At 42.4% G+C, this 14542-nt stretch overlaps 1 protein-coding gene across 2 annotated transcripts in view; it reads left to right on the top strand.

Moving 5' to 3' along the window:
- Positions 1–14291, top strand: part of NUP210 (nucleoporin 210) — a 48902-nt gene extending 34611 nt beyond the window's left edge. For both annotated transcript variants that reach the window (XM_015641122.2, XM_015641123.3), the window contains 15 exons: positions 728–808; positions 1033–1164; positions 1506–1664; positions 2160–2251; positions 2893–3067; positions 5673–5848; positions 6802–7019; positions 7507–7640; positions 8359–8482; positions 9364–9510; positions 10872–11122; positions 11786–12005; positions 12141–12236; positions 12362–12445; positions 12922–14291. In XM_015641122.2, the coding sequence (XP_015496608.1) occupies positions 728–808; positions 1033–1164; positions 1506–1664; positions 2160–2251; positions 2893–3067; positions 5673–5848; positions 6802–7019; positions 7507–7640; positions 8359–8482; positions 9364–9510; positions 10872–11122; positions 11786–12005; positions 12141–12236; positions 12362–12445; positions 12922–13022 (2190 nt within the window). In that variant the 3' untranslated portion in view covers positions 13023–14291. The remainder of the gene's footprint in view (positions 1–727; positions 809–1032; positions 1165–1505; positions 1665–2159; positions 2252–2892; positions 3068–5672; positions 5849–6801; positions 7020–7506; positions 7641–8358; positions 8483–9363; positions 9511–10871; positions 11123–11785; positions 12006–12140; positions 12237–12361; positions 12446–12921) is intronic.
- Positions 14292–14542: the final 251 nt, after the last annotated feature.

Raw genomic sequence — 14542 nt, 5'->3', positions numbered from 1 at the left:
ACTTCTTCCTTTGAGCTCAGGGCAGCACAGCTGCTGTGAACCACAAAGCTCTGCTGCTTGAAAGGTGTCAGCTCATCCAAAAGGACACAAAGTAATATTTTAAAAAAACAAAATATCAAAAAATCTGTTTTTTAATGCCTGGGCAGCAGTCTGCCCTAAGGGTGTGACAGGAGGCAAAGTGAACTTGAAAGTTAAATCTGCAGCCCAGTGAGGTCCAGGTCTGACCTTTCTGACCCCAGTATATAGGAGGAATAAAATCTATCAGGAATGTCTGCGTATATGAAGAGGAGATATCAGAGTCACACATCATCCTTTTATTCTCATTTGTCCTGTTTGGTGCTCTACAATCTTCATTTCATTCTACCTCGTCTCCATATCTTCCTTTACCTCCTGGGTTTCTTCATCCCTCTTCTGCTGAGGCCTCCTGTAATCTTGTCCACTGCTGTCTCTCACCTCTCAGCTCCATCACTCATGTGATCAGTAATTTTGAGCAGATTTATTTTTTCAACTTAAGGTGCATTTTTAAATGCCTATTAATCAAAGGTTAATCATTTTTAGTTTTTTACAGTGGTGCTGAATTTGTGTATCTGTATTTTCTCTGACAAGTCATGCAAATCACACAGCAACAATGATTAGATGATGGCAAAATAGTGGCTGTAAAGCCTGAAAGTGAAGTCTGCTTTCTGTTTGACAAGTGCTTACAGTATCTTCTCTTCCTCCTTCCCAGGACCAGGTGGAAGTTGAGGTGGTGCAGCTGACAGCTGTGAGAATTCGGGCACCCATTACACGAATGAAAGCTGGTACTCAGGTGAATTGTTTGGGATTGGCTTCTGTCACCTTCACATGTTGGAGCTTCAGGTTGTGCCCATTCCTGTCACGTCATCTGATGACAGCACTGCAGCTCTGGGAGGAACTATTTTCTTCATGAGAGATCCCATCTCTTGATCAGTGAATTTTAATTCTCTTTGCTGTGGGCAGCTGTTTGGATTGCATATTGGCATTAGCTAAGCAGGCTGGTTTTATTCTTTCCAGATGCCAGTTTATGTCACGGGCATCACCAGCACTCAGACTCCTTTCTCCTTTGGCAATGCTGTGCCAGGGTTAACATTCCACTGGTCTGTCACCAAGAGGGACACCCTGGATATCAGGACAAGGCTCAGCGAGGTAAAGCACGTGTGTGTGTGTGTGTGCCTGTGTGTGTGTGTGCGTGTCTGTGTGTGTGTGTGTGCCTGTGTGTGTGTGTGTGCCTGTCTGTGTGTGTGTGTACCTCTCTTTGTGTGTGTGTGTCTGTGTGTGTGTCACTGTGTCTGTCTGTCTGTGTCTGTGCCTGTGTGTCTCTGTGTGTGTGTGTGTGCACAGCTTGGGAAAAGTAATGGCCACAGCAGGGCAATGCAGGGAATATTGCTGCCTCCACTGCCTCAAAATCCAGGATCAGTTGTCAGTACCTCTGTGCCAATGTCTGGGCTTTCCATGAATCAAACTTTAACCCCTTTTTCCTGTCCAAGGCTGATTTTCTGCTTCCTGCAAACTACAACTTTGCAGTGGATGTTTATGGCAGAGTAAAGGGAAGGACAGGCCTGAAAGTTGTGGTGAAGGTCCTTGATGCTGCAGCTAACCAGTTCTACAACATGGCAAGAGAATTGTCTGATGAAATCCAAATTCAGGTAGGATGATTTTCTTCACATGTTTAAATATCTTTCAGAACTGGATTGAAGTCTATATTTGAAGTCAGGAATTTGAAATGCAGAAGTAGCTCCAGCTTTGTTTTATCTTTGAGGCCTTACTCTTGTTTATATAGTGTTCCTCATTTGGGCTCCTTCAGTTCATGGGCTCATGGGGGCAGGGGGAGTTTAAAGTAACTCAGGTGAATATGGGGTTCCCAACACCTTTCCCTTGAGAAATCTTCTGGTTTCATGCTGCTTCCTAGTTTAGCCATAGCCCTGGAAATAAATGCTCTTCAGAATATCTTGCAGATGATACTGGCTCTTCCATTCTCAAATATTTACGTTCAGTTGTCTTGTTTTACCATATATATTATACAAGAGAAGAAAGAAAGTTACACTTCTGTCTGGTTTTGTTTGTTTGTTGTGAAGATTAAGTAAATGAAGTAAATTACTGTCTGCACACAACAGTAGGCCAAACTACCTCTTACTTTCCAGGTGTTTGAAAAACTTCATCTAATCACCCCAGAGGCAGAAAGAGGGCAGATCTTAATGTCACCAAATTCCTTTATGAAACTTCAGACCAACAGGTCAGTGTTCAGTTTCTGTACTGTGGCTTGTCTCACCCCTTTATCCAAACTGTTGTAGGGCAGTTGTGTTCCAGGGAGTTGTTTCAGTCTCTCAGTATCACCATACAACCATTTACTACTCAGCTTATCTGGGGGTTCATAGTGTCTTATCTGTTTTCTCAGGCTTTGTCCAATCTTGTACAAGATTGTAGCTGGAAAATTCATTCAATATTGGGAACTTTGAGATCCCTTTTTTAAAAGCTGTTAAGCCAGTTAAAGCAGTATCCTGCTGCCTGCTTCCTGTAGAGGTTTTGATGGGTGATTGAGGCTTTGTGGAATATAATTCTATGTATTCCTCACACAGAGGTTATGACTGGATTTTCAGATTAAAATGTCATTTCCAAATGAGAAATTCTTTTTACATAATCTGTTTTCAAAGACTGACATTTTAGACTCATATCAGGCTTGAAATGTAGTTTCCCAGCATAATAATGGGCAGATAGACAGTAGGACACACACTGAGGGCAAAGCTTTAGAGGCATTTACATTTTAGGAGGAGGGAACCCTTAGTTTCATAGAAGCACAGAATGGTTTATGTTGGAAGAGACACTAAATATGGTTTTAGACATTTAAGACGTTCCCTACTTCTTGTTTTTCTTCAGGGACCAAGTGGCCTCCCTGAGTTACCGTGTCCTGGATGGACCAGACAAAGTCCCTGTTGTGGAAATCGATGAGAGAGGATTCCTTGTCTCTGGGTCTGTGACCGGATCATCAATGATTGAAGTGATTTCACAGGAGTTGTTTGGCATTAACCAGACCACTGTAGCTGTTGTTAAGGTACTATCAGCTTTCTTCCTTTGCAGTTTCCTCAAGTACATCTTCACTACTTCAACAGGGATTGTTGGCTGCACTTTTTGAACGTCACTTCAGAAAAGCAAGCAGTGTAGGAATTAATAGTTCTGAGCTTTGAACCTTGGGACACCAGGGCATGTATGCCCATCATCTCTATTCAAAAAATCCTTGAGCCAAGAACTTCCTCCACCTAACAACATGAGCCTTGAGATACCCAATGCTTCCCTTCCTCCTGTCCCTTTTTACTGTCAGCATCTTCCCTCTGTCCTGGCTAAGGGAGAAAGATGTACAATTGAGTGCTTTAAGTTATCTCCCCTGTAATCACTGTTAAGTGTCTTGGTGGATTTTTTATTTGAATTTCGGTATTACCCATGATGTTCAGCTTTGCCCATAGGACAGGGTGTGGATCTGCTCTCCTGGGTGGGGAACGAAACAAGAAATGGAGGCTCAGCGTCACTAAAGCCACCCCTGCAATGAGGTGGTGACAGTGAATTCTCTGGCTCTGTTACACATAACCTTGTTTCCTCCCTTTGGCAAGTGAAAGATGTCTGATGAGTTTGGGGGTGGCTCAGATACCATTTAGTCAGCATCAGTCCCTGTGGGACTGAAGTCAGATCCCCCTGTGTGAGTTTGTCCTGTACTCAGGATGGTGATACAAAGCTCTCTGTAGTGGGACCCATCTCAGTTCAGCACCTTGTCCAGCTCATTTGTTTTCCTGTACTTATTTCAACTGTAGTGCCTTTATGGAAATTATATTTTTAAGCTCATGAAGTAACATGGTTCATTTTATGGCTGAGAGAGCTTCAGAGGTTTTGCTGAAGGTCATGTCAGAAAACTTGTGACAGAGCTGGAGATGAGCTTGAATCTGTTGTGTCATTCTAAGGCAAAGCTCTTTCCTTCAGTCTGTCCTTCTTTCATAAGGTCTTCTGTTGTCTGTTTACAAGTGTACACAATTAAGAACCAAACTGCTGCAGCAGCATCACTTAATACTTAGACCTTGAACTTGGCTCAGAGAAGGGCTCTTATATAAGACAGGGAGGGGGAAGAAGGTGTGACAGTGAGCTTAGCATCAGACCGAGTTCAGCACTTGCCTGGACCTGATGCAACTCAGTATTTAATTTTCTTTTTTTCTTGAATTAAAAAAAATACTTCAAAACCTGAGCTACTTTAAAAGGTTGCTTTCATCAATATTAAATTTAGAAGTTGTCCCTTGTGGGACAGTTGCCAAGATTTTAAAGTAAAGCAAGCTTGATAATCTGTCAGGGAAATGGGGTTTTTGTTGGCTTGTAACCATGGCTTGTTGGGCAGAGATCTGTATGCAGGGAGATTTTAACTGATGAAACCAGCCTGTGGAGCAGACAGTGGGATATACTGATATTATAGCCTTTTTTTTTTTTTTTTTTTGGATTCACCAAAGATGTATTTTGCTTGAGGCTAAATTTGTCCTTTACTTTTTAAGTTATGACATGTATATTTTCAGATTGCAGTTTTACGTTTTAGCTGAGCCTCTTAGGTCAGGAAAATAAAGGGATTTTTCTACAAGATAAGCTTGAGGCCTTCTTTTAAAATAGTTTTCTCAATATATTGGAGGGGTTTTGCTTCCTCTGTCCATCCATTATTTGTTTTCCAGCAGCTGTAACAAAAAGAGCAGATATAGTTAGGTTTGTTGGGTAATTTTGCTCATTAACCTAGGTAAGAAAATCAAGAATAGTAATATGCTATCTAAAACCCAAAAGAACGGGTTGTCAAGTCTTTGTCTTAAGAAAACCTTTCTTCACTGGAGTGTTACTGCAGAAATGTGGGGGTGTGCACCCCTTAATGGAGCAGACTGTCCTAAGGAGTTTGGAGCAGTTCCCAATTTCTTGGCTGAGGAGAGGCACTGAGGGAACAAAGCTCAGCTTGCTGACCCCTCAGGGTTTATCAGCTTCCATCTCTGCCTGGAACAGCTTGGCTTTCTCACCAGGTGCAGGGGAGCTGGGCACCAGTGACCATTCCATCCCCTTACTCACACATACATTGTCAATTACTCTTTTAATAGCTGGGCAATGAGTTGCACCTTTCATTTCAGGAATTATTAGGAGAGAGGTCTAGGGGCCACTTGATCTCTTGCATATCCAGGGAACCTTAACAGTTTGAATTGATAGGATAGCAGTGTGTTCTCTGAAGTCTGTGTGATTCTTGCTTGTTTCAGTTCCCAGTGGTACTAGAAGAAAAGAGCTAAGAAATATCAGCCGTGAAGGTGTAAAGCAGACACAGCCAGGCTTTCCTCAGCCATGACAAGGCAAGGGGAACACAGGTGACCTGCACATGGTCCTGGCCAGCTGGCCCTGGATAGCCCAGCTGGCCCTGGATAGCCCAGCTTGAGTGAGGGGCTGGACCAGACGGTGCCAGAGGCCCCTTTCAACCTGTGAAATGGAGATACTGATAATAATAGCTGATAATAACATGTTAGTCCTGGCATGTGGCTAATGCAAATGCCTCATAAAGGCAGCTCTGGATATTTACATAATAAGAACCCTTTTAGATTATTTTTATATGGACATCATAAAAAGCAATTTAACTTCCCTTCTCACTGCTGATGTTTTTCCAGGTCTGCCCCATCTCCTACCTCAGGATCTCCATGAGACCTGTTCTGCTCACCCAGAACAAAGAGGCACGGCTGGCCCTGCCCCTGGGTGTGACCCTGACATTTGCAGTCCATTTCCACGATAACTCCGGAGATACTTTCCATTCACACAATGCTGTGCTCAACTTCGCCATCAACAGGTGGGTGTTTGTCACAGGTGGTAATTACAGAGAGCAAAAAAAGGCCAGACACACATAGAACAAAGACTGTTCCAGAGATACCAAGTGAAGATACAGCTTGGGCTGGGATTAGCAAACCAAGGGTTTTGTCTCTGCGGCCTTCAGAGTCGGTAGCAAGAAGAGTTCCAGTTACCAAGCAATACTCCTTAGCCATGGAAAGCTGCCTAGATAAGCATGATCCCTGCAGGAGCTGTGCTCTGCTCTAAGTGACTCTGAGTCATCCCCCTGCACACAGCAGTGGCCCAGAGAGACAACTGCTCCATCAGCATCTGCCTCTCCCAGTGCTGTGTTCCACTGCCTCACTGAGGACTTATGTAAGGTGGGGAACGTTCTGGATTAGGGGCTGTCTCCTCAGATAGGCTTGTCCAATCTTCCCACAGCAGGGACAAGCCTCAAAAAAGGCCTTTTGGTCAATGCCTCACAGAATAAGTGTTGTGAAGCAGCCTCCTGTGGTCTTGAGTAAAATAACACTAATGCTGTTACTGCTGGCTTGTTTTCTGCAGAGCACCTTGCTGAACTTGGGTAAATACCAGGACTGGCAATCCAATGGCATTGTTACATCTGGGAAGTTGCATGCTCATGATCAAATTTCTTGGCTTCCTAACTCCTTTGACAAAAGGGAAAAGACTCAGATGATGTCATTCTAAAGCTCTACAGTTCTCACAATTAAGAAGTAGTTTTCATGCATAATTACGATCTTGGTATTTCCTCAGCATAGTGGTGAACTGAGAACTGAAATTTGCCTCAGTGGCACCTAAATAATTTTTATAATTTCCTTACTTTGCTGGACCATCAGATGACTGTTGCTGAAAACAAGCAGTCAGCTGTCTGAAGAGTTTGATACCTCTCCTCTTGGAAAGATAATGACATTACCAAGCCTGCCTTGTTGCAGCAACACTTCTGTTTGTGTGCAGAGACGACTTTGTGCAGATCGCCAAGGGAGCCACCAACAACACCTTTGTGGTCAGGACTGTGAACGTGGGGCTGACCCTGCTCAGGGTGTGGGATGCAGAGCACAGTGGCACTGCAGACTACATCCCTCTGCCTGTCCAACATGCCATCTTTCCAGAGCTCCCAGCTGTGGTGGTGGGGGATGTCCTGTGCCTGAGGACATCGCTGACATCCCAGGAAGGTGAGTGGCCTCCAACTGTGTGGGTTAGCAGCTGTTCCACAGGACACCAGTGTGGCTCTGGCTCACTCAGCAAAACTAAATACATCATTGATCATGTTTGTTCAGAATCAAATGTCACTGTTCTTGTTAATGATAAAAATAGGTTTGATCAACTCCTCTAATTTTAACGGCACCATGCAATATATCTCTTGTATTGAATTCCTGAGTGTCACACTTCAGACATTTCTGTTCCATTAGCTGGAAAGGCTTGTTTCTGTGGGACTCCTGCAGAGTCAGGACTGCCTTCAGTCACTGTGTGTGATGGTTGGTATTAATGGGTTTGTGTCAGAATAACTGCTGGGCAGTGACACTCACAGACACTAGAACAGTTCCTGGGTACTGGGAGGTGTGTGCCCTGCCTGGCAGTGGCACTCACAGACACCAGAGTGCCCAGGAAATGCTGCAGTTGGCAGCTGGGTGTTGAGCAGTGCCCCCTGGTGTTTTCCAGGCTTGCCAGGTGTGTGGAGCTCCTCCTCAAGTGCTCTTCTCGTGGACTCCAAGACTGGCGTGGCCCTGGCAAGGGACTCTGGGGTGGTCACTGTCTACTATGAGATCTCTGGGTTACTGAAAACCTACAGAGAGGTAAGGCACTGTTCCAATCCTGCTTGAGGTTTGTTTGTTTGAAATGGACCCTCACCAAACTGTATTCTATAGGATTTTTTTTGTCGTTATAAATATTTAGAAATGTTCTTTTGGAAATGCAGATGTTTGGGAAGTACTTGGATGTGTCCAAAAACATAATGTTTTTATTTAAACATCTGTGCTAAGGAGGAAAATGTAGCATAACCATTTTGGTTTTTCAACTCTACTGTTCTTGTATTGTGTATTTTGATTCCTTTGTTGGCTAAGTTGTTTCCAGGTGCTGACCAGTTTTTGAGTATGGCTGCTGTTATGAATGAAGCTTCACTGCAGGATGAGATGTCAGCAAGAACTTGCTCATGTCTTGTGCCATGCATCACTGATCAGAAGTACTCCATTAAATTACTGTTTATCTGCAATGCAATTGTACTGTTGACACAATTCACTGCATCAGCCAGCATAAGCACTAGACATTCTTTTTAAATTAAATTTAGACATAGAGGTTTATGCATATTAACTTCTGAGGATTGGGTAGGAAGACAAAATGTTTTTGCTTGCTTAAATTGCTTAGAAAGACAGTTTCCAATAATAGACAAATGTGGGATTTCAAAGAAAAGCATCACCTTGTGGAGTCTTTCATAACCAATCCAGTCTGGTTTTGTCTTAATTTTTATTTGTTGAAAGAGTTTTTTGGTAACAATGCACTTCATCCCTTTTTCAGATCTTGATTAATGCACCTCAGAGGACCACAGCAATGCATGTCAGTGGCATGCAGACAAGTTTGCAGGGAGTGGCAGCCTCCAAAGTCATAGTTTCAATTGGGGAAACAAACAAAAATTTGAAAGGTATGATTAAAAATATTTATGCTGATGGTTTATTGTGTGTTTATGGATTCATGATGCTTTGGTTTGTATTATTGGGTTTTTGTTTGTTGTTTAAGATCCCTAGGAGCCTCAAATGCCTTTCTAGAGTCCCAGGAGCTCTAGGAGCCATGGGACAGATTTTGGAAGGTGTTTGGGGTCACTATAATATTTCACAACTAATAAAATCAGTAGACTTCAATAGAAGTACCATTTTTGATCATATAAACAACAACTAATAGGAAGTCATCTAATTGCTTATATGTTTAATTGCAATTGTCTTCTTGGAGTTGTGTTTTCTTAGTTAGTTACCATCCTTAAATTTTTTACAGAACTTACCACCAGTTAGAATTAATACAAAGATTAAGCATCATATTGTTTCCTCTATTTAATAAGCTGTATTTTGTGTGATTATAGATCCTTTTAGCTTCTAGCTTAACAATTAGCACTTGTTCTAATAGTATTTTATTTTGCTATATGTAAATTATTAACCTACCAAAAAATCATTTTGCCAGATATACTGAAATCTAACTCAAGGCTCCCAGGATTATATAATTTATTCAGGAGACATTGGAGTAGAAAGTTCTCTCTGGCTTATTCTTTCCTGTAAATAAATTATTGCTGTCAAGAAAACCCTACAACATATAAAATTTTCGTTGCTGTCTCTTTGGGATTAGACCTGAGCAAGGACAGCTGTCTGATTTCCAACTGTTTTAAAATCTTCATAACCTTGCAAGACTATTTCAGAAGATGATAGAATAACCCAATACTACAAGCCCATGATTTTATTTTTAATTAATTTAAATAAACTAGTTAAAATTTTATTTTTTAACTAATTAGAGGTGAATTTTTTTCTTTCCCCCTAGGGGAGTGTTCACCAGCTCAGACTGAAGCCATTGCTGAGTTACAACCCCAGTCCATTATCAGTTGCCATCTCGATTTCAGTAGTGATGCCTTTGACTTCCCAGCACAGGATATTTTTGTGGCAGAACCTGGATTTGATGCAGTTTCAGGTAAGATGTAACAAGATGTCATGTTGCAAACAAACACAAGCTCTTTGGTCCAGCAGATTCCACAGAATCCCCCCATCATGGGCTGGGTTGGAGGGACCTTTAAATGCCATCCAGTGCCACCCCTGCCATGGGCAGGGACACCTTCCACTGTCCCAGGCTGCTCCAAGCCCTGTCCAAGGCCTTGGGCTCTTCCAGGGATCCAGGGGCAGCCCCAGCTGCTCTGGGCACCTGTGCCAGGGCCTCTTCACCCTCACAGGGCAGAATTTCTTTTTAACATACAATATAAACTTCCTCTCTTTCCTTCTGAATCCTCTGGGCTTTGCTGTGTAGGACCTCAGGCCTCAGTGAGTTGTTCACATGGACACTTCTTGTTTCAGTGGGTTTTCTGCCTGTGGCAAAATCTTGTGTTGGCTTTCAGAGAAAGCCAGACACCACTGACAGCCCACTTCATGTTTTTCAGAGTTTTTGTATTAAAGTTTCAGAGCACTCAAGGGACAAGTATACCAAAAGTGGAATGTACCCCAAAACATCATGAACTGGGTCTTAGAATGGTGGAAAGATTCCTGACACTCTGGAGGTGGAAATAAAATTGTCAAGTCTACAGAATGTGTTAATGTTTTGAAAGTATAACATGATTTAAAACAGGACCAAACCACCGTGGACTGTACATAAAGAACATTAATTATCTGTTAGAGTCATCCATGTGTCCATTGTGTAAACCCCTATTCTACCCTGTATATGCCTCTGTTACTTCTCTGGGTGAAGAAACTAACAGGAAAACATGCACCTGGCAAGTTTTCCTTGTTACTGATGCTTTTTTATCTTCCTTTCTTTGGGAAGTTTTTACTACCTTTACTGTTAATAACAGATTAATTGGTCCCATATGAGACTAGAAACACGGTGAATATATCTTTTAAAGGAGCTTTTATAAATAAACTACATCTTCACAGACTTGAGGATGGTGGTGGCAGCTGGCTAAAATTTTAATTCTAGTTGAAAAGAATATGAGATAGGATATTCAGTCTTGTTTTCACTAAAGCCTTTCAGTATTAGCATGAATGTTATGTTCAAAGTGGAACTGAATCTCAGTGGCCTATTAAAATGTGAGTGGAAGTTACCAGCATAGTGTTTTTTTCATGATGTTCAGTTTGGGAGAAGGAATAATTCTGTATTTGTAGTGTTGGGATTGTGATGTTCGACTCAACAGACACACTGTCCTAGTCCATCTCTCCACTCCTTATCATGCTGCTTGCTGAGCTTTAGCACCTTTTTTAGCTTTTTTCTGAAGATGTCCCAGCAGTCTCATTGTGCATGGAGAAAAAGGTGAGCAGTTAACAGCCCAAGCTCTCTTGTTCCTGCAGGACACTACACGTGCTCCATCAGGATGCACAGCCTCTCTGACAAGCAGCTGAAGCACCTGAGCAGGAGCAAAGCCATGCTGAGGGTGACAGCTGCGGTGCAGGGCAGTGCCATGGCTGGGGAGCAGCTGGGCACAGAGGTGCCCTTCAACCACTGGTTCTATGCTGATCAGGCTGAAATGCTGCTCAGCAACCAGGACATGAGCTCCATCCTGAAAATCTTTGGAGTCAGTGAAATTCTGGATAGCCTGGAGGTAAGAGTGTTCCCAGGACGTACCTCAGCACAGCTGGAAGCATGTTGGACTGTCACATGCAGCTTTCTAGTGCAAGGCACTCCCTGCCGTCCTTACTACGTCAAGATTTGTTCCTGAGATGATTTGGAAATGCTTGTCTTAGAACATGTTCTTTCTCAGTTTTCACTTTTCACAGGATTCTGGAATGGTTTGGGTTGGCAGGGACCCTAAAGCTCATCCTGTTTCAATGCATTGCCATAGGACACCAGTCAGTCACTGACATGCTCAGGGGCCCATCCAGCCTGGCCCTGGGGTACAGGTGTGTCAGGCTGGCATGTGTGAACCAGCTCGTGGGTCAGGAAGCAGAAAATTGCCTGACCTCTGTGGCAGGGGGAGTTACAGGACTGAATGCCCATAGCTCCCACAGCCCAGTAAGGGTCCATGGATTTTGGCTATGTGGGGTTAGCCCAGACCTGTGGAAAGGCCAGGTGAGGGTGGGCACCGTTGGCAATAGGCAGAAGGAAATGCTGCAGGTGTCAGTGTAAAGGTACACCTGACTCCTCTAGAGGGGTGAATTGCTCTGTGTTTCTGTGGAATCACCCATGGCTGGCACCTGGCCTGGAAGGTGGAGATGTGCTGGGCTGTCCCAAGCAGTCTGGTTCAGGTTGGATGTTTCCTGTACAGGTGAAATGTGAGTCCCCAGCAGTGAAGGTGCTGGAGAAGGAGAAGTACTACGGGCTGCCCAGCTATGTGGTGTACACTGTGAGCCTGGCTGATCCCAGAGTTCCCAGCCAGGGCTCCCTGTCCACCACTCTGACTGTCTCCAGTCCCATGACAGACCAGTCCATCACCATCCCAGTGACAGTGATCTACCTGACTGACAGAACCACTGCGCCCATGAGATGTAAGTTTAGCCCTGCACTCTGTATACCAGAAAAAACCTTTAGCTTCACTGGTGTTTATGAAGTTAACTCTTTAAGCAGACTGGAGAAGATACTCTTTTTAACTTGGTATTTCCTCCTCTTAATCAATTCTGCAGATGAAGCTGGTCTCTTCCAGCAGTTTGTTGAGTCTTACCAGGTGATGATCTTCACTCTTTTGGCACTGTTAGCAGGGACAGCTGCTATGATTATAGGTAAGAGAAGCAAAGGTTGCACGAGTATTATTTTTCCATAGCTTCTTACAATGTGTTAGCTGTAATATAAAAAGGAATGATTGCCATCTGAAATGATTTTGGTTTGTTTCTCAACTGTCTTGCAGCCTACCATGCATTTTTCTCACCGAATGAACAGCACAATCAGCCAGTATTCCACCCAAGGGCAGATCTTCAGCACACAGCTAACAGTAAGCAACTGTCACACAGTTATGAGTGAATTAATTGATTATTCTGGCCACTGCACTGGAACTGAATGTCTATAATCAAGAGTGGCAATGAAAAATAATTCACATTCTTACCAGGTGTGTTTAAGTTACAGTGAGCTGCAGGCCTGGTTGTAAACACAAGTGCCTGGTGCTTCAGATAAAATAAGGCAAATTTAAGTGAACATCACTTGCTGAGGGGAAACGTGTTGTGCCCCCCTCAGACTTAAAAAGTCCTGAACAGGAAGACCCACAAACTTTTGATATTTGCAGGATACCTTTTCAAGAGGTGCTTGAAGCTCTGGGGATGAATTCAACCTAAAGGGATGATTTCACTTTGAGTGGATGATCAGATTCATTGAACACTGCCAGTGTTCAGCAGACGATCGAGAGCAGATGCTTGTTTTTTCCTTCTCCCACCATTCCCAAGCCTGATTGTTGTGCTCTCCTTGCCATTTCAGATTCCACTGTTTCACCTGCACATTCCTTGAGCTCCCAGGCCTCCAGCAGGCAGCCGAGCCCCTCAGCCATGCTCTGGAGCACAGGTTACGCCTCTCGGTAGAGAGAGCCCGACTCCTCCTCCTGCCAGCAAATACAAATAAATACTCAGCTCAGTGCCTTAGCAAGCTCAGCACCTTTAGCAGTCAGGAGACAATTCAAGTTTGCTCTGGAATACAACTAGGTCCTTAATTTATTTATTTTTTCTAATATTTAGCGTTCTTTGATTTTAATTTTTTATGTCAGTGATTCAATTCTCAAAAGCTTGTTTTATCTGTTGTTTTTTGCTGCCTGCACAAAAGTCAGTGTTTATGCTAATCTGGCTTTCTTGCACTCTTCAAGCAACTAGAAGTTGTATCTAAGTTAGAGTGATAACAATTTTTTATTTACCTTTTGTAAAAATTATATTTCTTTTTAGTGAGCTTTTTTAAGAAAAGGGAAATTAAAGAAACAAATGAAATATGAGCCAAAAATTTGAAGGATTTTATATTTCAAAGAACTTGTTTTTATTTTGTGTTCCAACAACTCAGGAATGTATTGCACTGATAAGTGTTCTTATGTTTAGCCTTACACTGGGATTCATCAGCGCAATATGCTGGTTTAGCATGAGGAATGCTGGAACAACTGTGAATAATTTGGAATTCTTTTACAACAACAATTAAAGAAGGGGGGAAAAAAAGGAAGCCAGAACTTAGTGTGGCTTCCTTGGGGTACAACTGCAGTATTCCTTGGTACTGTAAGCACTTTTCTGAACTGGGAATGTGAAAGCATGTGCCTTATAAGTGGATCTTTCCAGTCGAAATCCTTTATTTTGAGGATATAATCACATCCCAGTCACTTTTATTTGTAAGTGGGGTTTTGCAGCTATCAGATAAGGGTTTTGTTTACATACAACAAGCATCCCAGTTTTTACTGTGAATAATATTTTGGCTGTCTGAACTTTCCTAAGGACCATAAGGAAAGTGAAATAATGAAATACTTCATGCAAAATACTTTGTGTGCAGAACTATGCAGGCAGATAGATGAATGGAATGCAGACCCAGTGCATGGTGTAGAGGTTTGGTTTCACACAGTATTAACAACAAAAGGATTGTTACATGTAATTGTGTTGAGTCTTGTTTAACTTGTTGGCTACTTTTGGAGAAATTGTGCCTTAAGTGCTAGTACTACTTCAAAAGGTCAGTTTGGATGTAGATAATAATTTGAATTTGTATTAAAACATTTTCATACTCCTTTATTTTGAATTTTCTTGTGGTTTGGCTGTTCAGAATCTAGCACTGGACTATATTATTTTAATCTGAATTATTTAATAAAGCTTTCAAAGATTCTTTTATTTTGCTGTTGATGAATTTTCTGTGGTTTGGCAATTTAGAATTTAGCACTGGGCTGTTGTTTGAACTTCACTTCCTATAGCCCCTCAGTGTTTGCAAGCATGATTTTCTAATCTTAATTTTCACTTTTGTTAACAATGTAATGTTTTTAAATATTTTGGCAATTTTTCAACAGGTATTTGTTGTCAGGGATTTCTCTCAGCATCTTCAGTTCCTGCTGAAATCAGTGATGACTGTAGAAGCAGCTCTTAAT

Source organism: Parus major, chromosome 12 (assembly GCF_001522545.3).
Source record: "Parus major isolate Abel chromosome 12, Parus_major1.1, whole genome shotgun sequence".
NCBI lineage: Eukaryota > Metazoa > Chordata > Aves > Passeriformes > Paridae > Parus > Parus major.
The sequence above is the reverse complement of the archived record's forward strand: the minus strand, read 5'-3'. Positions and strand labels throughout refer to the sequence as shown.